Below are 25,983 nucleotides of genomic sequence, written 5' to 3'. Positions count from 1 at the left end.
CCTAGCACAGGGCAGGTGTTCATTAACGGGTAGTGACCATGGAAAGGTGAGGCCCCGGCGGAGCCCTCCTCACTGCCCCCTCACTTCTCATCCCTCCGTCCTGGGAGACCGCCCTGGGTGGTGCGCAGGGCTCCATGGGTGTCTGGTTCCCGCCCCAGAGAGCGAGGACGAGTACAGCGACGATGATGACATGAGCTGGAAGGTGCGCCGGGCAGCGGCCAAGTGCCTGGCGGCCCTGATCAGCTCTCGGCCCGACCTACTGACCAACTTCCACTGCACCCTGGCGCCCGTGCTCATCCGCCGCTTCAGGGAACGCGAGGAGAACGTCAAGGCCGACGTGTTCGGGGCTTACATCGTGCTGCTGCGGCAGACGCGGCCCCCGAAGGGATGGCTGGAGGAGGAGCCCACCCAGTCGGGCAGCAACCTCCAGATGCTGCGAGGACAGGTGTGCCTGCCCGCCCCTCCCCCTGCCCCTCCCTCCTGCTCACCACCCTTCCCTCCTCCATCCCCTCACCCTCCCACCGCCCCCCATCTCTCCACCCACTGGATTGTGAGTACCGAGCACCTGCTGTGTGCCCGGCCCTGGCCCTGTGTATGAAGTGGCGGGGCACAACAGGGGGCAAGACAGATGAAGTCCCTGCCCCTGGACCACACAGTCTCGGGCAGATAGCCAACAGCACGAGTAGGGTTCTAGGCCACAGCAAGGGGGTTCAGTTTTATTCTAAGAGGGTAGACGCCACGGGAGGGGAATTATGGGATCCCACTCACATTTGAAAAGGCTCACTCTGGCTGCTTTGTGGGGAATGGATTGTAACGGGCTGGAGGCCGCTGCAGCTGTGCAGGTGAAAGGGCTTGGTGCCTTGGGCAGGGGGCAGGGGGACAGGTGGTGGGACTTGAGAGATAGTTTTGGGGTTTGCAGATGGATGTGAAAGGCAAGGGGCAGGGAGGTGTCATGTGAGTTCGGGGCTCTGGCTAAAAATAGTGCAGTCCCTGACATGGTGGAGGGTGGAGCGGGGGCATGTCCAGAGTTCTGTTCTGGACATTTATGTTCGAAGCCCTCGTTGGATGCCGGAGTAGAGGTGTCTGGCGGGCAGTCGGCACACAAGTCTCGTGTCAGAGATGTAGATCTAGGAGTCATTGCTTCAGGGGAATCCTCAACTCAGAAGTGGATGAACTCACTGGGGAGGGAATCTAGCTGGAGGAGGGAAGGGGGCCCCGGTGCTTCACCCTCACCAAGCGTAGGAGTGAGAACCACACTGCCCGGTGACCTTGAGCAAGTTACTTCAACTCTGTGCCTGTTTCCCATCTGTCAGCTGGTGAGTGTGGAATCAGGTGCCTGGTACAGAGCAAGTGATGGGAAGCTTGGGGTGGAATGATCCTCTCCATGCTGGGGGTCCTCCATGGGCAGGTGCCCGGGCCGAGTCCCCCAGTAGTGGGTGGGGTGTGGAGGTTCCCGGGTGGTCACTGACCTCCCCCCTCCATCCACAGGTGCCTCTTGTGATTAAGGCCCTGCAGAGGCAGCTTAAAGATCGGAGTGTCAGGGCCCGCCAGGGTTGCTTCAGCCTCCTCACCGAGCTGGCAGGCGTCCTTCCGGGCAGCCTGGCAGAGCACATGCCCGTGCTGGTAGCAGGTAAGATGGACTGGAACCCAGTGTCTGCTGTTCTGGGCTTCTTCCTGAACCCAGGCCCCAGCCCCCAATCCCTGAGAGTGCCCCTGTTCAGCAACCTACAGTGGCTCCCCACTGCCAGCAGTGAAAACAGGGCCGGGGTGCCATGTTCTGTTTTTAAATAGGTTTTCTGGCCTGTGTCCTCAGCCCTGGCCCCGGCCAAGCCCTGACCTCATAGAATCTGCTGCATGAGATCCCAGGTGCCTGGGTCCAGCTCAGACACCTGAGGGTACTCCACCCCTGCATCCAGGGAGGGCTGAGTTGGGTCAGGGTCTGTGGCCTGGTAACCTTGCCTCCCACCCGCAGGCATCGTCTTCTCGCTGGCGGACCGCTCCAGCTCCTCCACCATCCGGATGGATGCCCTGGCTTTCCTGCAGGGGCTGCTGGGCACAGAGCCGGCTGAGGCCTTCCATCCCCAGCTGCCCACTCTCCTGCCACCTGTGATGGCCTGCGTGGCTGACCCTTTCTACAAGATCGCAGCCGAGGCCCTGCTGGTGCTCCAGGAGCTGGTGAGGGCCCTGTGGCCGCTGGACGGGCCTCGGCTGCTGGACCCCGAGCCCTACATTGGAGAGATGTCCGCGGCCACCCTGGCACGGCTTCGTGCCGCTGACCTGGACCAGGAGGTGAAGGAGCGGGCCATCTCCTGCATGGGCCACCTCGTGGGCCACCTGGGTGACCGGCTCGGGGATAACCTGGAGCCGTCACTCTTGCTTCTCCTGGACCGCCTGCGGAATGAGATCACCCGGCTTTCTGCCGTCAAGGCGCTGACACTGGTGGCCGTGTCCCCACTGCGGATCGACCTGCAGCCCATACTAGCCGAGGCGCTGCCCATTCTGGCCTCGTTCTTGCGGAAGAACCAGCGGGCGCTGCGGCTGGCCACACTGGCCGCCCTGGCTGCCCTGGCCCAGAGTCAGGGCCTCGGCCTCCCGCCATCCGCCGTGCGAGCTGTGCTGGCCGAGCTGCCCTCCCTTGTCAGTGAGAACGACATGCACGTGGCCCAGCTGGCTGTGGACTTCCTCGCCACCGTGACCCGCGCCCAGCCAGACTCGTTGGCCGAGGTCAGCGGCCCTGTGCTGGCAGAGCTGCTGCGTTTGCTGCGCTCGCCCCTCCTGCCAGCCGGTGTGCTAGCGGCCGCTGAAGGCTTCCTACAGGCCCTGGTGGGGACCCGGCCGCCGTGCGTGGACTACGCCGAGCTTGTTGGCCTGCTCACGGCGCCCGTTTACGAGCAGGTGGCGGACGGCGGGCCCGGCCTGCACAAGCAGGTGTTCCACTCGCTGGCTCGGTGCGTGGCGGCCCTCGCGGTGGCCTGTCCCCAGGAGGTGGCGGGCACAGTCAACCGCCTGGTCTCTGATGCCAGGTCGCCCAGCTCGAGCCCAGGGGTCAAGGTCCTGGCGTTCCTGTCGCTGGCCGAGGTGGGCCAGGTGGCCGGGCCGGGCCCCCAGCAGGAGCTGAAGGCGGTGCTCCTGGAAGCTTTGGGCTCGCCCAGCGAGGACGTGAGGGCGGCTGCCTCCTACGCGCTGGGCCGCGTGGGCGCGGGGAACCTGCCTGACTTCCTGCCCTTCCTGCTGGGGCAGATGGAGGCCGAGCCCCGGCGGCGGTACCTGCTGCTACACTCGCTCCGGGAGGCCCTGGGGGCCGCCCAGCCTGACAGCCTGAAGCCCTACGCCGAGGACATCTGGGCCCTGCTGTTCCAGCGCTGCGAGGGCGCCGAGGAGGGCACCCGGGGGGTGGTGGCCGAGTGCCTCGGGAAGCTGGTCCTTGTGAACCCTCCTTTTCTCCTGCCGCGGCTCCGGAAGCAACTTGCTGCAGGTAGGGGCACAGGGGTGGGCAAAGGCAGCCCAGATCGGAGGTGGGCAGAAGTCCACATAGGGTGAACTTGTTCAGGTGGTCAGGTCTGAGAGTCACAGTGTTGACAAGGTTCAAGGCAGAGGAGCCATTAAAAACAGTGTTTCCTGAGATTTAAAGGCCTCTGCCTGTGGGACCCTCTGGGATGGAGGGGACAGAATCCTTGATGTGTCCCTCCAACAAATAAACTTTTCACGGTGCCACTTGTTGTGGACAGCAGCCCTGTGCTCCAGGTGAGGGTTAGTAAAGGCAGTTCTCTGAGGGGCCAGAAACGGCAGCCTGCAGAATGCAGCTGTGTCGGGCTGGCATGAGGCAGGAGCAAATGTAAACGTGGGCTAGGATTGGATGCCAGGCCCCGGGTGTGGAGAGGGCCAGGGAAGGGGTGAGGAAGGCAGGTCTTACGTTCTGGGGTTAGGGCGCGTCAGGGTGTTCTGCAGCTCAGGGGGGAAGAAAGCGGGCAGGTGGACTGTGGGCTCTTAGGCAGGTGAAAGCCCCTGAGGGCGAAAGGCCTCCAGGCCTTGAGCTAGTCCCCTGGTCCCCGTAGGGTCAGTGCTGTGTTAGTTGACATAATGCAGCCAAAGTGCTTGCTATAGTGGGTGGTACCTAATTAGCACTGCTAGTATCCACTGTCGTTGCTGTGTCAGTGATTCCAGTTAAGCCCTTCCTGGGTTGCTGGTATACAAGCAGCAGCTCTGGGCCCTCACCGCTGTGTGGGCAGGACAACCACGTTGAGGACCTCACCTGTTAACACTGCACAGGGCTCTTCACGAGGAACCTTGGGAGGCAAGAGTCTTGGGATGAGGGGCAGCCCTGCCTTTTCTAAGCTCAGATTTGTTTAGACCTCGTGCCCGCTGTTGAACCAGCTAACCAGTCACATTTCCTATTTACTGCTGGCTGCTGGGATGCTTAGAGCCGAATCAGCGGCCTGCTTCTAGCAAGTTCATAGGACTTTCTAGTTGCCTCTCGCTGCATGCCCCTCACTCTGGTTTCCATCTCACTTTGTCCTTGGCCTCATTTTTCTTAATTCAGTTAATCCTCTTCTATGTGTATTACCTTTATCAGCCACCCTGAATCTTCTTAGGAGCCAGTCAGGATGGAAAGAGAAAGAGGAAAAAACTACAAGTCTGAAGTTAGTAACTCACTCACTCATACCTTAGCATCAAATTGTAAACTTTCTGCTGAGTCTTGAACTGCAGTCTTGGATGGAAACAGCCTTAACCCATTCAGTGCTGTGTGCCGGAGGGGTGGAAGCTGCCAATTAATCTCCTTCACCCTAATGGGAAGTGTACTCCCTTCCTTTTCTGCAGCTTCTCTACTCAGAAAGCAAGCAGAAAAGCAAAATTAAGTGAGTTCAGCCTGCTTGAAGCATAACTGCTCCCTCCTTGGAGAAGCCCACAGAGAGGGCTCAGAAGCAGCTGGTGAATTCTGGACCTGCTGGGTGACCTTAGACGTGAATTTAACCATTCCAGTCTCTCCTCCTGTAAAATGGAGATTAAGAAGAATTTTTATTAATTATTGTTACTAATATCATATGATTTTTTTTGTGTGTGTGTGTGGTACGCGGGCCTCTCACTACTGTGGCCACTCCCGTTGCGGAGCACAGGCTCCGGACGCGCAGGCTCAGCGGCCATGGCTCACGGGCCCAGCCGCTCCGCGGCATGTGGGATCTTCCCAGACCGGGGCACGAACCCGTGTCCCCTGCATCGGCAGGCGGACTCTCAACCACTGCGCCACCAGGGAAGCCCTATATGATTTTTTATTATTATCAACCAGTGACTATGATTAATTAATCCTGAGGATTAATTGAGATAATGTGTCTGAAAAATAGGACGCAGCCCCAAGGCCTGGGCAGAGAGGTCTTTCTTCGGCTGGAGCCCTGTCCTGGGTTCTCGTTGTCCGTTCCTGTCCTTGGCGTGGCTGCCTGAGAGCTGGCAGTTTTACGCTCTCAGCCGAAGTAGGAAGAATTCAAGGCAGATTCTGGGCTGCCAAGGAAAGTGGTAGCATCAGCTTCCCCAGAGATGTGCGGGGCGTTTCGTGTGGGGAGGAGACGTGGTTCTGTCTCCCACGGAGGCAAGGGGAGCCTCAGCGCCCCCCGGCCTGCGGGTGTCCGGGACCCGCCGCGCCCGCCCCAAGTGCCCCCTCCCGTCCTGCAGGTCAGCCACACACCCGCTGCACTGTCATCACAGCCCTCAAGTTCCTCATCTCGGACCAGCCGCACCCCATCGACCCCATCCTGAAGACCTTCGTTGGTGAGTGCCCCCACCCCTCTGCCCCCTTTGGTCACCTCCACCCTGTTCTTGGGCTTGAGCTGATTTTTCTTTTTTTTTCTTTAATTTTTATTGGAGTATAATTGATTTACAATGCTGTGTTAGTTTCAGGTGCACAGCAAAGTGAATCAGTTATACCTATATCTCTACCCACTCTTTTTTTAAAGATTCTTTCCCATATAGGCCATTACAGAGTATTGAGTAGAGTTCCCTGTGCTCTACAGCAGGTTCTTATTAGTTATCTATTTTATATATAGGAGTAGGTATACGTCCATCCCAATCTCCCAATTTATCCCTCCCCACCAGCCCCTTGGTAACCATACGTTTGCTTTTGATATTTGTAAGTCTGTTCTTGTTTTGTAGATAAGTTCATTTGTATTGTTTTGTTTTTTATAAATTTATTTATTTATTTTTGGCTGCATCGGGTCTTGGTTGTTGTGCGCAGGCTTTCCCTAGTTGCGGGTAGCGGGGGCTACTCTTCTTGGCGGCTACTCTTCTTGGCTTCTAGTTGTGATGGCTTCTCTTGTTGCAGAGCACGGGCTCTAGGTGTGTGGGCTTCAGTGGTTTGTGGCACGTGGACTCAGTAGTTGTGGCTCGCGGGCTCTAGAGGACAGGCTCGGTAGTTGGGGCGCGTGGGCTTCATTGCTCCGTGGCATGTGGGATCTTCCTGGACCAGGGCTGGAACCCATGTCCCTTGCATTGGCAGGCGGATTCTTAACCACCGTGCCACCAGGGAAGCCCTTGTATTGTTTTTTAAAATTAGATTCCATGTATGAGCGATATCATATAATATTTGTCTTTCTGGGTCTGATTTACTTCACTCAGTATGACAATCTCTAGGTCCATCCATATTGCTGCAAATGGCATTATTTTGTTCTTTTTTGTGGCTGAGTAGTATTCCATTGTATATATGTACCACATCTTCTTTATGCACTCCTATGTCTGTGCACATTTAGGTTGCTTCCATGTCCTGGCTGTTGTAAATAGTGCTGCAGTGAACATTGGGGTGCATGTATATTTACAAATTATGGTTTTCTCTGGGTATATGCCCAGTAGCGGGATTGCTGAGTCATATGGTAGTTCTGTTTTTAGCTTTTTAAGGAACCTCCATACTGTTTTCCATAGTGGCTGCACCAATTTACATTCCCACCAACAGTGTGGGAGGGTTCCCTTTTCTCCACACCCGTTCCAGCATTTATTGTTTGTAGATTTTTTGATGATGGCCATTCTGACCGGTGTGGCGTGATACCTCATTGTAGTTTTTGTTTTTGTTTTTTTGCTATACGCGGGCCTCTCACCGCTTCTCCCATTGCGGAGCATAGGCTCCGGACATGCAGGCTCAGCGGCCATGGCTCACGGGCCCAGCCGCTCCGCGGCATGTGGGGTCCTCCTGGACCGGGGCACGAACCCGTGTCCCCTGCATCGGCAGGCGGACTCTCAACCACTGTGCCACCAGGGAAGCCCCATGAATAAGTATTTTTAAGCCTATTGAAATATTTTCTTCCTCATCAAATTTTTGCCCACTACATTTTGCATCCATTGTGGTTTCTTGCCTGAATAAATGATTACTGACAGTTGCTAAATGACAACTTTCTAATTCCAGCATTCCTCCCATATTTATTAGTTTGCATTTTGTTCTCAGAAATAACTTTTCCTTTTCCCCCATTTATTTATTCATTGATTTGTTCATATCATTATAGACTCAGGGATTTGTATTTCACTCAATGGGTTATAATCTATTACTGTCTTTAATTTATTTTGATTCCCAAGATTGTCTCACATTTAGCCAGTGGGAGCCCTTCAAGCTGCTGCTTATGTTCTGTTGATATGTTTCCATCATTCTTTGAGCATCTCCTTACCTTTTGGCATGATAAGGTGCTCCCGACCCATCTTGAACCTTTCCTGCCCCAGCCCTGGAATCAACCATTTCTCCAAGGATCCTGATTCCTTTTAGTGGAGAATAGTATTCAAAATCCAAGATCTGAGCACTAGGTGTGCTCATTGCTACTGGGGTGCCATTACTTCGAGGCCCTCTCAGCAGACAGAATCAGGAAATCTAAGTATGTATGACTTTATGTACATAGTCAGACACACATATATATTCCAGTCCAACACCACAGGGTTCATGCCAGCCTTTTCCCTTTCCATATACCCTTCTATTACAGGAGAAACCCAGCTCCTGAGATATTTATTCACTTAATCCTGGAATACACAGAAGGTAGTCATGAGAATTGCTAACCCTTATCTGTGAAAAATCAGTATTCGTTTATAATTTTGTCTTTAGCCTGAGGGCATCTTGTCACAATGCTTTGGAAGTTACTTAGGTGAGTTGTTTTCTCCTTCATAACCTGGGTGGTTATATTAATCATTTGAAATTCAGTTGGTTTTTTTTTTTAGGGATCCCTCCCATTCTTGATTTTATTTATTTATTGAATATATAAAACATTAACATAGTTATTAAAAAGTCTAACCTATAAGAAAAGAAATGCTGTGTGATTTTGTGTAAGTCTCTTCACCTCTCTTATCTTCAGCATTCTCATCTGAAATAAAATCAAGTTAACATTTATAGAGTCCTCACTTGGTGCTCTGCTGTGTGCTTTGTAGACATCACCACATTTTTAATCCTAAAACCAGTCCTACAGTGTAGGTACTGCTGTTACACCCATTTTACAGTTGAGGACATTGAGGCAGGTGCCACAGTTAGGACGTGGTCAAGCCTGGATCTGAACCCAGGCCAGACTCAAGTCTACATTCTTATCTGGACTTTGAAGGTTTGTTGTGCAGAGTAGATGCTCAGAACACATTTGTCCCGGTCCAGCCAGGTCTGCACGGCTCCCGTTAACCAGATAAGCACGGTGGGGTGGGGGTGGTTTGTGTTTGGCTGTGCTGCCCCCCACACCACCTCTGGTCTTTCCGCCAGGAGAGTTCATGGAGAGCCTGCAGGACCCAGACCTGAATGTGCGCCGGGCCACCCTGGCTTTCTTCAACTCCGCCGTGCACAACAAGCCCTCACTGGTCCGCGACCTGCTGGACGACATCCTGCCCCTCCTCTACCAGGAGACGAAGATCCGCCGGGACCTCATCCGAGAGGTGAAGCCGTGGGAGGACCGAGCTGGGAGCGGCTGGGGCCAGGGTTAGGGTCAAGCTCATCAGAGCAGGTCCGGCCCACAGGGTCAGGGTTGCCCCTCCACTTCCCAGCTGTGTGACCCTGGCCGGGGCAACGCGATCCTCTCTAAACCTCAGTTTCTCCTCACGGGCAAAGGGAGGGAAATAACCATGTCCACATTATAGGGTTGTTGAGAAGATTTTTAATGAGTTAAATCCTACAAGTGCTCAGAACTGCTCCTGGCACGCAGTCGGTGCTCAGTAAATGTCAGCAACTCTTGGTTGTTTTTTTTGTTTGTTTGTTTGTTTTTGCGGTACACGGGCCTCTCACTGTTGTGGCCTCTCCCGTTGCGGAGCATAGGCTCTGGACGCGCAGGCTCAGCGGCCATGGCTCACGGGCCCAGCCGCTCCGCGGCATGTGGGATCTTCCCAGACCAGGGCACGAACCTGCGTCCCCTGCATCGGCAGGAGGACTCGCAACCACTGCGCCACCAGGGAAGCCCCAGCAACTCTTGTTATCACTCAACATTCAGCAGGTGTTCATGGAGCACCAGCCCTGCGTCCAGGCACCAGGGAGCTCATGGCCTCCTGAAGGAGACGGAGGGATACCCTCTCTGCTGATTATTTAAGTTACTTAGAGCACTTGGTGAAGTTAGGATTTAAGAGGCAGAGATTAAAAGTGATTGAACAGCCAAGTCATTGCACGATATAATGAGAAGGGCTGAACCACCTGGCATTGCTGAGGAGGGTGTGACTCTGTTTAGAGGGGTTAGGAAAGTTTTCCAAAAGGAGGGGACATTTGAGCTGGGCTTTGAGGGGTAAGGAGTAGAGCAGAGCCTTCTGGTTATAACTTCAGAGAGACCTGGGGTTTTAATTCTGGTTGAGCTATTTACTAGCTTGGGCTAGTGTCCTTGGGCAAGTTAGTTAACCTTTCTGAGCCTTAGTTTCCTCATATATTAAATGGAGTTAATAGTAACACTCTCTTCCTGGGGCTGTTGAATGAGTAAAATGTCATCTGTCAAGCACTCAGCACAGTGCCTGGCACATCATAACTGCTCAGTAGATTCTAATCATTGTAATTATAATTATTGTTACTATTATTATCAAAAGGCATCATGGGCTGAGCAAAGGCATGGAGACTTAAGGGTCTAAGGCATGATTTGGGGATGGGACGCAGTACTGAACAGCAGAGGGGGAGGGGTGCAGCAGGAACCTGGGAAGGTGTCCTTATGCCCTGGGGTCACGGGTCACAGCCCCCAGCCCGCTGTCATCCCTCCCTCCTGCAGGTGGAGATGGGGCCCTTTAAGCACACGGTGGACGATGGGCTGGATGTGCGGAAGGCAGCCTTCGAGAGCATGTACTCGCTGCTCGAGAGCTGCCTGGGCCAGCTGGACATCTGCGAGTTCCTGAACCACGTGGAGGACGGCCTGAAGGACCACTACGACATCCGGGTAGGACGAGCCCCCTGCCGGACCCAGGCCCACTCCGCAGCGGGAGGACAGCCAGGCGCCACAGGGCCCACTTCTTGTTTGTCCCCCACCCCTGCCCCAGGCGCCCCCGTGAAAACAGCTGCTTTGTTCTTTAACAATAAGAAAAAGAACCCACGTCTCACACCTTTGGTGGGAGTCTACACTGGGCAAGCTCTTGGGAGGATGGTTTGACCAGAACTAGAAAAATGTAGAATTTAGAAACATTTTATTTTTTGGGGGGGGGGGGATTTTTTTTAACATCTTTATTGGAGTATAATTTCTTTACACTGGTGTGTTAGTTTCTGCTTTATAACAAAGTGAATCAGCTATACAAATACATATATCCCCATACCTTAGAAACATTTTAAAATTTAGAATTCTTAGACACTCCATGAACTGACTTCATGGAACTGACTCAAAAATACAAATACATTCAGAGTTTTATGTGAGAGATGGTTCTCCACAGCTTTCTGGGAGTTGGGAAAGGCTGGCAGCTACCAAAATGTCCACTCATGGGGAGCTGGCTCAGTAAGCCGGGTACCTCCAGCCATGGATGGGATCCTGGCAGCATTACAAGGACGGAGAGGGATCTCTGTGCTGGCATGGAAGGTGGCCAAGACTCACTGTTAGGTGATAAGTGAGTTGTAGAAGTTTGGGCCATTTTTTTATTACCTGTGAGGGAGACAGGTTTTACTTTCTATCCTTGTAGCTTTTTAAAATACATACAATGAACATGAATCATTTTTGTAACAAAAAACCAGTGTAAAATAATCAAAAGGAATTATGCTTGTCTTAAAGGGTTTAGACAATCTAAAAGTGAATAGGAAAGTGAGTAGTAATCGCCAAAAAGTTCCACTCCACCTAGAGAGAACCACTGTTGTAAATCTCAGTCTTTCCCGGGAAAATGCACAGAAACATTCCTTAATTTCGTCAACCAATATCTGGTGAGTGCCAGTACACACAGGTCAGTGTGGCAGGCAGGCAGCCTGGCTGCTAGAGCTTGGGCTTGAGCTCCAGACCTCTGCTTTTCCCCAGGGCCTGCTCCTTTCTGTCCTGGGCCATTTCACCAAGAACTGTCTCCTTCCTCCTGGGCAGATGCTGACCTTCATCATGCTCGCCCGACTAGCTACCCTGTGTCCTGTGCCTGTCCTGCAGAGGGTGGACCGGCTCATCGAGCCCCTCAGGGCCACCTGTACCGCTAAGGTAAGCCCCCTGCCAAGCCCTGGGCGCACCGGCCGGGTTCTCTGCAGATCGTTCATGGTTACTGTTTACTGAGAATCTCCTGCAGTACAGGTGGTGTATGAAGTGCTTTATTTGATCATTATCATTGCCCTACAGAGTACTTATTCTTAGCATTATACACGCAGGGAAACAAAGGTTCAGAGAGGTTAAGTTATTGACTGAGGCTACACAGTTAGTAAATTGCAGAGCTGGGATTCAAACCTAGCTCTTTCTTTCACTCATTAAACACTTCCTGAGGGTTGGGCCTTGTGCAAGGTACTAGGGATGCAACATTGAACATGATGGACTCCCTCCTCTCACATCCTAATTGGGAAACTGAGTCAGACCCTTAGAAAGATAGAATCACTGACTGATTCATTGATTGGTATAGGGCAGTTAGCCTGGAGTGCCTCAAGGTCCGGGGAGGATCTGGGGCAGAAGGCTCACGGAAAGCTGTCACGTGGAGAACAGAGCCTATCACACCTAGTAAATGCCTGCTGAATGCAAAACTAATTTGGGTTTTGGAAGAGTAGGAATTAACCAAGAAGAAAGCAGAGTATTTTAGATTGGAGCTTAAAGAGGGGTCACAGCTCTTAGGGGGCAGAGCCGTTTGAACCCAGGACCGTCCAGCCCCAATGCCAAACTTTTCACCTCTACCTGAGCCTCTTCGGGGAAGGGCCCGAGTGTTGTCTGGGCTGAGTGTCCTGAGAGCAGAGCAGAAGGGATCTGGACTTTATTCCAGAAGCAGTGGGGAAATTCCTGAGATTCTGTGAATAAGCGGGAGAGGGAGGGGATAAAGCAGTGGAACGCAGGCGAGGCAGCTTTGGAAGTCTACTCCCCAGCCTGTCTGCACAATGGGTGGCAGAGGCAAGGACTTGACTGGGGGTAAGAGGCCAGCTAGAAGGCTGTCACAGCAACCCATTCTTGAAGTCCAATGGTGCCAAGAGCCTGCTTTAAGCGCAGTAAATAAAGATAGGAGATGGCGCATGAGCTGGGGAGGATGACAGGTGACCAGGGAAATGCAAGGCCGTGTTCAATAAAGGATGGCTCGTTGTTCATTGCTCCCCACCTTAGGTCAAAGCTGGTTCTGTGAAACAGGAGTTTGAGAAGCAAGATGAACTGAAGCGCTCCGCGATGAGGGCAGTGGCCGCCCTGCTGACCATCCCAGAAGTGGGGAAGAGCCCCATCATGGCTGACTTCTCGTCCCAAATTCGATCCAACCCCGAGCTGGCCACCCTCTTTGAAAGCATCCAGAAGGATTCTGCTTCAGCCCCCAGCACAGACTCCATGGAGCTCAGCTAGTGCCCCACCCCACCCCCTGGGGACCCTAACTCACAAGGAGGCCCACTGAAGACAGAGCCTCACCCTCCCAGCACCACAGGCCTCTAACTTTTGCCCCTTATCCATCTCACTGGGGCCCTCCCTCTCCTGGTTGGGCACCTTCTCCAGGGACCCCAGTCAGAGCTGCAAGGCTGCCAACAGTTGGGCCCTTTTAACTCAGGACAGTTATTCAAAGCGGGTGTGGTAGTTCTTCCAAAGCTTCCACGGAAGATGGATGTGACTTCACACAGGTCAGCCTGGCTCCTTCAAACTGGGGGTCCCAGCCTCAGCGAGTACTTAGTATTTAGAAATACTTGTGCTCACAGCTGCAAAAAGCTTAGGAGGCAGCCGGATGCCTTCCTCCCCGCTGTCCTAGATGCGCCATTCACACTGCTCCCACGTTTTCACCTGATCCGATGTGCCAAAAATTAGTGCTTTGGCTGGGCATCTTAAACTCAGGTACCTCTCAGAGCTATTCACACTCTAGAATCCAAAATGCTTTTTTTCTCATTGGCAGTGATAAACCAGGAATGTGTATTATTTTTGCAGAGGCCGGTGAGTGGGGTAGGGAATTAGATGTAATGTTTTCTTCTAATCCCGAAACTCTTAGGTAGCAAACTGAGAGACAGGAAAGCACAAATGAAAAAGTACAAACCACCTTTCATGTCCCCCCATCGAGGTGTAACCAGGTGGTTTGTGAACATGTCCCTTCTAGTTTTTAGTATCAAGGACACAGAAACATTAAGCGACAGGCCAAAGAATTTTCTGCTATCCCAGGTTAATAAAGGACAGATCCTCAACTGTTACTGTTTTCTCCACACAATTCCTCTACTCTGTAGTCAAGACTATCAGAATGCTCCCCAATTTACTCAAACGTTTCAGACTGAGTTTTTTTTTTTTTTTCAGACTGAGTTTTGAACAGGAGCGAATCTGTAAGACATTTATCTACTGAACTAAGGGCCTTAAATCCAACCTTGTGCTATAGAGTGCCACGTGCCCTGTTCCTTGTGACCTGTGCTGCCACTTAATAATACCATGTCTTGGAAAAATGGCCTCTTAGCCTCAAAAAACAGCTGAATTCTAGGTACTGTTGACTAAGGTCTAGGACTGTAGTTGAAAAGGAAACTTGATTGTCCTCAATCTTCACAAGAACCACACAGGGTAATTCCTCACTTTATAAAGTGAGGCTAAAAATGACTACTTGCTCCAAGATGCAAGGTCCTTCACCAGGGGTCTCAGAACCTACCGTGGTCTGAGGGCCACATCTTCCTGAGCCCACCTGGAGCTGACCAAGGCTGCTCTGGGCACCTGAGGCCTGGGCCCCATGAAGGAAGGATCACGTATCCTTTACAAACGGCTTCCAAACAGAAGGTTCCATAGAGCACAAACAGGCAAAAGAGCAATCTGTGACAAGCTGTCAAACAAACTGAAGAGTAAAACCAAGGGGGAAATGCCAGATGGCCGTTTTACAGTTTTATTAAACAAAACGTGCACACGAGCTGTCTATTCATTTTCTTCGCTGCGCAGCCTGGCATTGGGATTGGTGACTCTGATGGCCAGCTGGGCTGCTCTCTCCACAATGGCTTTGCGGTTCTTGGAGGAGACGTTGTGCGCAATCTCAGCACAGTAAGACCTGGAAGAGAATCGGTACGTAAGGAGGCCATCCTGGAAAATACACTTATGTGTTCCACCGGGAAGGCAATAGCCCTGGTCACTCTGCTTCCAGAGCTACAGCACTGAAGTGGGGGGAGCTGCTAACTCCCCTAATTCCACGGCACTAGCAACACGGCTCTGAAGTGTTCCCTGGTAATGATCCCTCTCGTTTAACCCTCCCAGCGGCCTTGTAATCCAGGTAGCACCTCCATTTTACAGACGAGGAAACCAAGGCCCACAAAGTGGAGGTGAATTCCCAAGTCACACACAGGCAGGACTGCTCAGCCCCAGACTCCAGGTGCAAAGGTTCTCCCTCAGTCCTTTGAACCAGCCTGCCCAGCTCAAGGCAGTCTCAGGGAGCTCGGACTTGCCCATGAAAAGCTTTGCTTCTGCAAAGCAACCAACAGCAAAGCCCAACAGCCTGATTAAGCCAAGGGCTCACCAGCCCAGACCGTAAACATTTTACCAGTTTGCTGCAGACAAAATCTTGAAAAGTAACAATACCTAAACTCACCCAGTGAATGACAACACCTAACATTTCCTGAGCTGGTGCCAGGTACCGTTCTATTCATTCCTTCACAGCCACACCACACCCCAGTTTGACAACAGATTGGCCTAATAAGCACATTTCAGTAAGGAAGTGATTTATGAAGCCATCAACACTGAATTAAGAAGACACTCTACCCCAGGAGGAATTTCAGCAGAGAGAGGAGTAAGACTAGGGAGTGATTACGGCAGTGGGCACAGTTCTTTTTAAGAACTCTGCAGGAAAACAGCTTCAAAGCAAGAGAAAAACCAATCCAGACAGAGAACTTCTTCTGTTTTATGTAAAGAAGTCCACTCAAGTCCAATATCTTAAAACATTTCCCCAATCTTTATTTCCAAGGAGACTTAAGTTGCATCATACATTTTTCAAAAACTCCCCAAGTCCTCATCCATGTGTATTTAATAATCACCATCACACTGCACATACTTCAAATACTTTTCCCTCTGCTTGGGCATTTTCCATACATGACAACCGTTTTTAACGTACACACAACATTCCAGCCGGCGCTTGTAACCCCACCATTCACCAATTACACATATGCAGTTACTGCTGCAGTGATCAGCTTACAGTTTCCCTACTTTTCAATTATTTCAAGATAAGTGCCCAGAAATGGAACTTGTGAATTAAATTAGATCCAGAGTATTTCTGTGCCTCTTGATACAAACTGCCAAGCTGCTATTAAAAAGACTTATCTTATGGCAACCAACTACATCTGCACAGCAATCATCTTTGCTACACAAAAGATATTAAACTGCATCTTTCTGTCACAATTCTCTATCAACCTGCTTACTGCAGTTTGGGCATCCAACATTAATTCCTATGCTCATCCTTTCTAAAGAGTATCTGCAGCATTTCAATGCCTGGCTAGATTTCTGAAAGTGAGAATAATGGTCGTTTATTACTTGTGTCTACAATTACTACAGGTAAAAGATCTTTGTAAACATACGTACACACAAATGTTACTGGTCACTCTCTCCATGTCCTTTCTAACTCACCAAGAAAACGCAGGTTTTTTAGCTCCTGTTTAACAGGAAGGGAAGAAAACAAACTGTCCTCTGCTTAACCAAAAATTACCATTCCCCCCAATCCAGATTAAAATTGTATCTAAATCACTACCCATGAGAAATCTTTTCTCATCCCACTGCCCCAGTCTGGCCCTAAGCAGACCAAAAGTCTCTTACACACAGAGCTCGCCAACTGTCTAAATTTCTCAAAACGCTAAAATAATGCTGTGAACCTCCATACCCTCTTGCACCCCTACAACTCTGTGTAAGCTGTCCTCTCTGCCTGCAGCCTTCCCCCCATTTCTCCACTTCAGATCACAGCCCAAAATGAGGCAGCAATTCCTCTACTCCTATAGCCTTCTGAAGATACCTGTGGCCACAGTGTAAAGTGTCCCTTAGATCTGAGGCTACATTTCATCCCCCCCCATCCCCGGCATAAGTAATGTTCTGAAAATGACTGCCAGAGGCTACGGCAGGAGCCGTGCTGTCAAGCTCAAGCAAAGCCACTTTTACTCTCTTCCGGTCCTGGTCTCTACACTTTTCAGGACAGCTCCCAACCCACATCTCTCCAGCAAAGCAAGCACTCTGCAGTCCCCAACAAGCATCACCCAAGCTCCTGAGGACACAGCACTCCTCCAGATGCGTTCCAGAAGGTCCAGAGTCCCTGCCCAAACTGCTCACACACGCAGGCTTCTGACACCTGAACCCAGATGTGGGACCCAGCTCACTTGTTGCACATCAGCAGCACTTCAAGCTCCTTGACGTTGTGGACCAGGAACTTCCGGAAGCCGCTGGGCAGCATGTGCTTTGTTTTCTTGTTGCTCCCGTAACCGATGTTGGGCATCAAGATCTGGCCCTTGAATCTCCTGCGCACCCTGTTGTCAATGCCTCTGGGTTTCCGCCAGTTCCGCTGAAAGAAAACACATGGTTAGTGTCTGTGAAGACACTAACTCTTCCTTTCGGAGAAAAAAGGGACCAGATGAAAAGGAAACGTGCCGAACAGTAGTTGTCTTCAGGGAACAGGATTTCACTACATTTTTTCTGGTGGAAAAAAATAGGAGCTCCTGCATCTCACCGGCAGGAATACAGATCCAAACTCACACTCCTTCCAAGCAAAGGAAAAGCAGACTACATACCCATGGGATGCGAGGAGACCATGTATAAAGTAAGGTGAAAAGCATGGCTTTTAACATCGCAATCAACACCTAAGTTTTCTCGTCTATGAAATAAGCGTAATCTATCTCTCATATTGTCATAAGGCCACCTGAAATATAACAAATATAAGCCTCTAGACACCTCAAAACAGGCAAGTGTCCCTTGCCATTTAAATTTCAATTTACACATCAAGAGACTGAGTGCCAATAAGGCAGAGACACCTGGGATTCTAGAGAACTCTACCACCAGCCACAGACCAGTTCACCTACCAAAGGTCATCTGAGTTGGGGATGTGAGAAACCCAACAGCCTGTTTAGGAACCCCTTTCTTCATCCCAACACACACTTCCGTCCTGGGCCACACACCTTAATTTTGACATATCGGTCTGACTGGTGCCGGATGAACTTCTTGGTCCTCTTTTTGACGATCTTGGGCTTCACGAGGGGTCTGAGGGCAGCCATGGTGCCTTCAAGAAAGAGGCAAGAGACCATGTCAAAGATGAGTCTTGGAAGGAGGCTTTCCCACCCTGCCTGGGGCCTGTTGCAGAGTATCTTCCAATCACCAGCTACGGAGCAAACTGGGAATGGAATGGGTACCTCTGCCAGGCTTGCTTTCCCTCCCGACTCCGAAGCTGGCAGAATACTAGCCATTCTCCAGACGCGGTCCTGGGAGGTCAGGGGTCACCTTGCCCAGTCAAAACCAAGAAAGAATGCCGACAGCTAACCGAAAACAAATTAACCACAAAGGGAAATTTTGCAAAGGAGCAGCAAATCCCATTCTACAAAGTCTCCCGGCCCTGAGATGGCCCAATTGCAGGCTTTGGGCAATCTTCACGAACCTGAATCTCAGTTTTCTCACCTTTTAAATGGAGATATTGCACACTGAACACCTGCAGTGCGCGGACCACAAGAGATGTGCAGTAAAGAGAAACCTGTAATTCCCCTAGGGTGCTGCTGCTCTATGACACCCTCAAAAGATACACAAAACCGTCATGTGCTTCTAAAATGCCTCCAAGCCTTGGAACGTTCTGTTCCACCTGACCATCATCCGAATACCAGCTTTAAAAAGTTACGTTCCTCAAGATGCCCTTTTCGGCTACCTTATCTTTTATACCCCAGCACCCTTTTTGTTCTCTTCACGGCCACCAATTTCTTTGTTGAGCACACAGCAGTTACTTAATAAATCTGTCCAATAAATGAACTTCCCCCGACCCCCAATGATTTCCTCGAAGACCAGGATGTGGCTTCACGTTCCCAGAGATCCTGACCCGCTACCAGAATTTCGGTCAATTGAATTATTCGACTCGCACCTCGATTTTTTTGTTTTTTTGGCAGTTCCGCCGCAGAGGCAACCCCAGAGCCAAAAACTGAAAAGGAGGGAGCGTGGAGCAGCGGACATAGAAGAATACACGTGGGCAGACATCGCTTAGCGAGGTGTCCCAGGGCCGTAAGGCCGCAACCCCCTCAGTCTTGCCACGGCCCCCAGGAGCCCCCTTAGTCTAGCCCCAACCGGCGCCCTGCGCCCCCAGGACTCCAACAACCTGTCCGCAGCTCTGACCCCAGGCGGCCCCCGTAGGAGAGCAAGCGGCCCTGGGAAGCGAAGCTCCATCACCCTCCAGGCCGCTTCGCTCTGTGCCTGTAGGTGGTCCAGCCAACCGACAAGAGCCATGCCCACCCAGACGAGTGCTCGGAAGGACGGGCCTCTTTGGCAGGGAGCGATGGGGCCAGATGGAGACCGCAGAAACGAGGATGGCCAACGATTAACACTCACCGAGTACGAGATGGCGGCCACCTCCCTAAGCACCGCTGAGGAAAAGAGGGAAAGGTAACGCGCGAGGCTGATGGGACTTCACCTTTGGGTCCTGGCAGGGAAAAGAAGAGCACTTTCGGCTTCTGGTCCTTCAAAGATACTATAGACACGCCAGAGAAATAATAGTGAAAAAATTCGAGGATACTTGTGTTTTCCTAGATGTTAATATCTAGGAGTAGCGCTAAAATTTTCATGCCTGCCGTTGGGACTACGTAAAAATTTGGAATTTTTTTTTGAGCTCTTAAGACCTGGTGAGGAGGCATCCACTTCCGCCAGGAATTGAAGCCGCCCCTCCGGAGGATAATCCAGCTTTTAGAATACTGCCTCCCGCGTTTCTTCTTCCGAAGTGCGCCTCTTAGTGGCCAGGAGGGAACAAAACAGCGACATTTTAATAATTCTCTCACGTGAATTTATAGAGTAAACAGCAATGAGACTGTAACAGCTCTCGTTCAGTGGGCCTCGCACAGTTCCATGAGGTAGTTCTATTAGTTTTCCCATTTTACATATGTAGAGAGTGAAGTATGGAGATTTGACGCCAAAAAAAAAAAACCACACTTCTAACCATTAGGCTAGACTGCCTCATTTTTAATTGTTCTTTGTTTTAGTTTAGCTTTTATTTTTATTGTTTTTTGCGGTACGCGGGCCTCTCACTGCTGTGGCCTCTCCTGTTGCGGAGCACAGGCTCCGGACGCGCAGGCTCAGCGGCCATGGCTCACGGGCCCAGCCGCTCCACGGCACGTGGGATCCTCCCGGACCGGGGCACAAACCCGTGTCCCCTGCATCGGCAGGCGGACTCTCAACCACTGCGCCACCAGGGAAGCCCTAGCTTTTATTTTGAAGGTTATCGTGAAAATCAAATTTCAAGAGAGGAAAAAAAAAAAACAAAAACAGAGCCCGAACACGATAGGGATGTCATGTCATCCATCAGTGATCTGTGGTAGAGTAGTTTCAGGGCCAGATGGAGACAGAAGCTGAAGTGGATGGTGTTGTTGACTTCGTAATGGGTGAGAAGGGAAGGGAGCAAGTGTTGAGAACTCCTTCGTGAGATTTTGACTGTGAAGGGGAGTTTGAGGAGAGCCAGAGACATGAAATGTAAAATGTGAAGGGAATGTCTTGTCCAAGATCACACAGCCGGCACGCCGTAGGGTTGAGACTGCACCACACCTCACGCGACTGCGCCACACCTCACGAATCCTGCTTGCCCTGTGGGCTGTGGAAGTCAACTGGGTTGCTGAGCACAGAGGCACTGTGCTAACAGCAGCCCACAGGGTGCGTGTTGTGAAGGAAAATGTCTTGATGTGGGGGTCAGGTGGGCGAATCAGGGGAAGGGCTCACGAACCAGTGTGCTTGCACTTGTGAAAGGCCCAAGAGTTTTGGAAGTAGTGACCCAAATGGCTCATTCTTTGGGGGATGAGGGACACTTATTTCAAGAGAAGGGCACAGGGGTACCCACATTGCCTGCTGCTTCCTGGTGGGCCCTGAGATCCAGGATGAGAGGCTGGAGGTGCCATGCAGGCATCCCCGTCAAAACCCCAGGCAATGTGTGTTTTTTTCCCAGGCTCAGGACCCCAGCTTTGCCAACATCCCTCTGGCCACAGCTCCTGAGCAGGAAATCACATCAGCTGTATCACAGGTGACATGAGAAAAACTCCAACGTGGTTTATTTCAAAAGGACAGAGGTCAGGAGAGGGAAATGCTCAAAACCCACATCTTTCCCTGGACACATCCACTCTCTGACACACTGCACACTTTGAGTTTGGAGAGAGCTGGCCCGGGCCTTCCCACTGAAACGACTTCTGTTTGGTTCTTTGATACCGTCCCTGTGTCTACGGCTCTGGGCTGCTAGCTATACTGGCCCCCGGCCCAGGATGGCTAGGTTTGGTGACACTTGGGCCAGTCCAGTTGATGTGGTAGATCTTGGGGGCATCGTAATAGGCATAGGTCATGTAGTTCATGTCTTTAATGGGCCACCAGTGGTCGGGATGGTAGGTGGCTGAGTAGGCCTGGGACTGGTGTTGGACACAACTGAAGAGCGCCAGGCTCCGGTCCACGGTCACAGTGGGCAGGTAGAGCTTCAGCTTGTCCAGGAGGTGACCCGGCCAGAAGAAATTGGGATGGGTTAGCTGCGGACCACTGGGCCTCTTCGCCTTCAGCTTCCTGGAGAAGGAGAAGACACTGGGACGGTTGTCATGGAGACAGGTGGCGGCTGGGGCTGCTTCCCAGCGGAGCCCACCCGCTGTGAGCAGAGTGGAGGTGCAGCACCGTGCTAAGCACTCTAGTACTCAGCCCTCCCGACAGTGCTGTGCGGTGGGCTCTATTGTCCCATCTGCCTCACCAGCGAGGACCCGGAGGCCTAAGGAGGCTGAGTTATTTCTCCAAGACCACACAAGCCAGCAAGTGGCAGGGCACAGGCTTGAGTGCCAGTCTGCTGCCTCTAAACCCAAACTCTTAAGTGCACACTGTCTGCTCTGCAGAGGCATTTTAATGTGCTGTTCGGAATGCAGCCTCTGGAGCCAGCACAGCTGGGTCCGAATCCCTGCTCCACCACTTAATAGAGATGTGACTTTGAGCAAGATAGTCAAACTTCCTGTACCTCAGTTTCCTCTTTTGCAAAATGGGAATGCTAAGGGTAACTTCATAGGGTTGTTGAGAGGATTTACGTGAGCTAACATCTGGAGAGCAGTGTCTGCCTAGCCCTCCTAAGTGTCATTTTATGCCCCTCAGCTCCTGGGCACTGAGTCCCAGGTGCAGTGCTGCCGTGCACCCTGCAACATGCGAGTCCTGGGCACCTTCCTCCTACCCGCCCCCCTCCCAGAGTTAGATGATCACTACGGACCTGGTGAATTCCTCAAACTTCTTAAAGCTGACTTTCTTGACTTTCTTCAGCATGTTCCTAGTGGAGGAGAGAGAGAGAGGTACCTTTTCAGGAGACAGGAAATCCAGGTCAGTGGGGCTTTGGGGAGTAGGTCAGTGTGACAGGGGGTCCACTTCTGAGTCCAGACCAGAGCTCTGAAAGGAGAACTTCTTCTACCTGGGTGGGGCCCTGACTCTGTCCCCCATGCTCCAGTGGAACACACAGTGCGCTGGGGTGTCTAGACCTCTGGGCCCCTATTGGTCAGGCAGACAGGATGACAGCCCTGGGCTCAAGGCCTGGCTGGCTGGGTGACTTGGGGCAAGTCACTCCCCTTGTGGAGCCTCGGGTTTCTCATTTCCCAGCACAGAGACCTCCCAGATGGTTATGAGACATGCTCGGTAATCTGAGTCCTTTTGGGGCCCCTGACTCCCACTTGCCTTCCAGAGCTGAATCCAGCCTTGAGGACAAGGGTGGTGAAAGCTAACGCCCCAAACCTCAGGCCTGGCAGACATCACTAATCACCGCAGCACACTTTCCCAGCAGACATCACCAATCACCGCAGCACACTTTCCCAGCAAGCCTGCGTCTGGCTCCAGCATCTTTCACAATGCATTCAAAGAAGCCAATGAAACCAGTCCACCCCTGCCCCGGGGGACATCTATCCTTTATAACTGTGGCCCACCTAAGCAGGACAAAAGTCACTTTCTCAGGTTCCCTAGGTTCATGGCTCAGGAACTGGTGGCAGCCACTCAGGGGCTGGAAGGCAGTCACTAGGGGATCAGAAAGGACTCTCTAGGCCACCACCTGCCCTGCTCATGTTCAGCTCTTCCCAACCAGGGCTGTGGACAGCCCCACCTGCAGACCTAGCCCACTCCTGCACTGGAGAACGCCATGACGGGGCAGGCTAAAACAACAACAATCAGTGCTCGAGTGCTAACTGCTAAGAAGCTTACTTGCATTTCTCATTGGTCCTCACTGTGTGTGGTATAGCTGTTGTGCCCATTTTACAGATGAACATACTGAGGCTTGGTGAGTAAGGTAGCTTGTCCATTTAACCGCTGGCCTGTTGGATTTCCACTCGGCTCTGCTACATCCCACCCCCGCTGTTCTGGCCAGACTACCCTAGCAGGCAGCTGGCAGTGACCTACGGTGTGGTTCCATCTTGGGCCCCTCCCCCCCCATGGTATCTGGTCAGCTGCCCCCTCCTCCCGCACTCTGCAGGGATGCTGCCGTTCTCCAGTCTGCAGTCACCACTGATGCTCGTTCATAGCCTGCCCTCGGGTCAACCTCCTGACAAAGGAGGACATTTTCTTAGAGAGGACTTGGGATCTGAGGGTCAGGGGGAGGCCCCAGTGCAGAGTTCTGTTCTCCTCCTGGGGGGCTGCAAGCCCACCTTTTGCCAGAGAAGGCAGGACAGAGAAGGGGCTGCCATCACTGTCCTTTGCAGGGGCCCTGACACCCAGCCCATAATTTGTGAAGGGTCCTCCCCCATTTCTCTAAGAAGTCCCTCTTTTTAACCTTTTCCAGAGAGCTTGGGGTCACGTAGGATGTGGTCAGGAGGGTGGCTGTGTGGGAACGAGGCAAGGCGGCTGCAGAGACACGTGCCCGGGGACACGTGGCCAGTCCATGGTGATCAGTTGGGTTGGACATGCCAGGTTAGGACACAGACACTGGCACAACGTGACCCCCAGCCCCCCAGCAAAGGGGCAGCAGTGGGACAGGAGCACAGGCAGGGGAGGAGGGGGCCGACACTCAGCTTGTCAGGCTTCTGAGCCACAGGTTTGGAAACGCCCTGGGATCGGAGCAGGGCCTGGTTCGGACTGAAGATCTTCAGGTCCGAGTAGTAGCCTCCCGGTTGCCGGATTGGACGCACCTGGTCCTTCTGGAAAATGATCTTGTCCCCCGGGTACAGCAGGGCTGTGAGCAGCAAGAGAAATACGGCCTGTCAGCCCAAGACCCCTCCCCATACCGAGCCTTTGGGGCAGAGCGGGGGATTTGTCTATTTGTTTTAACAAATTCACATTTTTGCTTGAAAAGATTTTTCTTATATACATTAAAAAAATTTTTATTGTTAAATCACTGTAGATTCACAGCACGTTGCAAACAGTAGCGCAGAGCGTCCCCCAGGCCCTCTCCCAGCCTCCCCTACGGTGGTGTGTGCATCACCGCAGCACGCTGTCGGGAGGCGCGGCTGGCGCGGTACCGCTCACAGGACCACAGGTGAGGGTGCCTGTTCACAGCTAGGGCAGCAGTGGCCCCGAGGCCTGGGGGTAGTTAGGACGGAGCGCTGCCCTACACCCCACTCTGCAGGGGCGTCCTGGTCAGAAGTCCAGGAGGAGGACGGGAGGGCTCACCCAAGACTTCACTAGATTAACTTAGACCCAGTCGCTGGCAGTTTTCTCCTCGTAAAGAACGTAAGAAGCACTGGGCTGGGGCTCCGCCCTCCTGCAGCTGCTGAGCAGGGCTTGTCCTAAGATGGTGACACACAAACATCTCATGTTCTGGACACAGTGATGGAGGGTTATTCTCCAGGTTATTAATGCTGGTTATTGGGGCGGGGAGGGCAGGGATTGCGGAGCTGAGAAGGGAAGGGAGGGAAGGAGGAGACGTGCCATGTCAACATTTTTTAAAGGTTTAAATGATTTTTGAAAACTACATTAAAAAAAAATATATATATATATAGGGGCTTCCTTGGTGTCTCAGTGGTTGAGAGTCTGCCTGCCGATGCAGGGGACACAGGTTCGTGCCCCAGTCTGGGAAGATCCCACGTGCCGTGCAGCAGCTGGGCTCGTGAGCCATGGCCGCTGAGACTGCGCGTCCAGAGCCTGTGCTCCGCAACGGGAGAGGCCACAACAGTGAGAGGCCTGCGTACGGCAAAAAAAAAAAAAAAAAAAAAAAAAAAATATATATACACACACACACACACACACACACGACTTTAAAAATGATTTACATAAATAATTTTGTGTAAATAGTAAAGAAAGACTGTCCTTGTGAAAGGACAGTCACTAAAATATTATTGCTGGTCAACTCACGCTGGGGGGATTTTTATTTTTATGTTTTCAAAGAATATAAGTGAGCATGGATTATCTATAAAATCAGGGGGAGAAAAATAATAAAGCTATATTCAGTGGGGACAGGAAATGCCTCGATGTTCTGGAGTTCCGGCCCATAAGCTTGAGACCTTGAACACAAGCTCTAGCCTTGAACACAGACCTGGAAATCCCTGTGTTTGTGCTTCTTGGGCCACAGCAGATCATGCCTCTGTCATAAGGACAGCCAACAGATAGTGGCCAGGGCAGTGGTCAGAGATGGACCAGTGTCTCTTCCATCTAGACCAATCAGAAGCAAAAGGAAGCCCACCCACAGATGCTCCCATGTGCCCATGGGTGGTGGGATCCTGCAGACAGGTGAAGCTCACCTGTGTGCGGACCCAGAAGCCAGCAAAAGCCAGTGGTGGAGAGAATCAGTAGAGGCTCAAGCCTCTGGTGGGGACAGACCAAGGGGCATGTCCGGGGAAAAGACCTAGCCCACAGGAGCCTTCGGGTACCTGGCAAGCATGCTGGTATTTTAGAAGACACAGCTGCAGCTCCACCGCTAGCCAAGACCAGGGAATGTAAATAATCCAGGTAGACAAGGCTCCCCAGGGGAGGAGGAAGGAACGATGATGTGGTGAAAAGTTGGTGTCCAGAGCAGTGGGGTCTCCTACTGTCTCTGCCCTCCCCACCCAGGCGGGCAGCAAGTGGCCGCCCAAGCAAGGGGTGGGCAGCGTGTGCAGCAGACAATGACCATTTAGGCTGGTTGGCCTGTGTTCCTGAAGGCCCTTGGCCACATCCCCTTGTATAGACCTGTTATGGGCTGACTTGTGTCCTCCCAAATTCATATACTGAAGCCCTAACTCCCAGAATCTCAGAATTTGTATTTGGAAATAGGGCCTTTCAAGAGGTGATTAAGCTAAAATGAGGCCGTTAGGATGGGTCTGAATCCAACCTGACTGGTATCCTTAGAAGAGGAAATCTGGACACACAGAGAGACAGCAGGGGTTCATGTGTACACGGAAAACACCAT

General features: G+C 52.0%; 3 protein-coding genes and 1 non-coding gene across 8 annotated transcripts in view; 1 reads left to right on the top strand and 3 right to left on the bottom strand.

Annotated features, from left to right (window-relative positions):
• Positions 1-13,699, top strand: part of CAND2 (cullin associated and neddylation dissociated 2 (putative)) — a 28,506-nt gene extending 14,807 nt beyond the window's left edge. For 2 of the 5 annotated variants that reach the window (XM_060161118.1, XM_060161117.1), the window contains 8 exons: positions 159-445; positions 1,489-1,630; positions 1,973-3,475; positions 5,665-5,760; positions 8,699-8,868; positions 10,170-10,334; positions 11,448-11,555; positions 12,648-13,699. In XM_060161118.1, coding sequence (XP_060017101.1) covers positions 159-445; positions 1,489-1,630; positions 1,973-3,475; positions 5,665-5,760; positions 8,699-8,868; positions 10,170-10,334; positions 11,448-11,555; positions 12,648-12,875 — 2,699 coding nt within the window. In that variant the 3' untranslated portion in view covers positions 12,876-13,699. Of the gene's footprint in view, positions 1-158; positions 446-1,488; positions 1,631-1,972; positions 3,476-5,664; positions 5,761-8,698; positions 8,869-10,136; positions 10,335-11,387; positions 11,556-12,647 lie in introns of all 5 variants that reach the window. The other 3 variants (XM_060161115.1, XM_060161114.1, XM_060161116.1) reach the window with 2 other exon arrangements.
• Positions 13,700-14,340: 641 nt separating this feature from the next.
• On the bottom strand, positions 14,341-19,111 carry RPL32 (ribosomal protein L32). The gene is made up of 4 exons (XM_060161113.1): positions 19,023-19,111; positions 17,618-17,718; positions 16,826-17,007; positions 14,341-14,526 (listed from the first exon to the last, which is right to left on the bottom strand). The coding sequence occupies exons 2-4, from the start codon at positions 17,711-17,713 to the stop codon at positions 14,397-14,399; spliced, it is 408 nt and encodes a 135-aa protein (XP_060017096.1). The 5' UTR covers positions 17,714-17,718; positions 19,023-19,111; the 3' UTR covers positions 14,341-14,396.
• LOC132528302 (small nucleolar RNA SNORA7) lies at positions 17,788-17,927 on the bottom strand. Its single transcript, XR_009543181.1, has one exon. It is a non-coding gene; the product is annotated as a small nucleolar RNA SNORA7 (small nucleolar RNA).
• Positions 19,112-20,695: 1,584 nt separating the features above from the next.
• The window catches only part of EFCAB12 (EF-hand calcium binding domain 12), a 28,178-nt gene continuing 22,890 nt past the window's right edge, over positions 20,696-25,983 (bottom strand). The window contains exons 7-9 of the mRNA XM_060161112.1: positions 23,673-23,832; positions 21,898-21,954; positions 20,696-21,218 (exon numbers count right to left, since the gene is read on the bottom strand). Coding sequence (XP_060017095.1) covers positions 20,888-21,218; positions 21,898-21,954; positions 23,673-23,832 — 548 coding nt within the window. The 3' untranslated portion in view covers positions 20,696-20,887. The remainder of the gene's footprint in view (positions 21,219-21,897; positions 21,955-23,672; positions 23,833-25,983) is intronic.

The sequence above is a fragment of the Lagenorhynchus albirostris genome, chromosome 10 (genome assembly GCF_949774975.1).
Source record: "Lagenorhynchus albirostris chromosome 10, mLagAlb1.1, whole genome shotgun sequence".
Classification (NCBI taxonomy): domain Eukaryota; kingdom Metazoa; phylum Chordata; class Mammalia; order Artiodactyla; family Delphinidae; genus Lagenorhynchus; species Lagenorhynchus albirostris.
Note: the sequence above shows the minus strand (reverse complement) of the source record. Positions and strands in the feature narration are given on the sequence as shown.

Excerpts from the sequence above, each read along its gene's own strand:
- RPL32 (XM_060161113.1), bottom strand. The coding sequence starts at position 17,713 with ATGGCTGCCCTCAGACCCCTCGTGAAGCCCAAGATCGTCAAAAAGAGG. Across the intron at positions 17,008-17,617 it reads ACCGATATGTCAAAATTAAG|CGGAACTGGCGGAAACCCAG; the intron begins GTGTGTGGCCCA and ends GTTTTCTTTCAG. Across the intron at positions 14,527-16,825 it reads GTGCTGCTGATGTGCAACAA|GTCTTACTGTGCTGAGATTG; the intron begins GTGAGCTGGGTC and ends ATTCTCTTCCAG.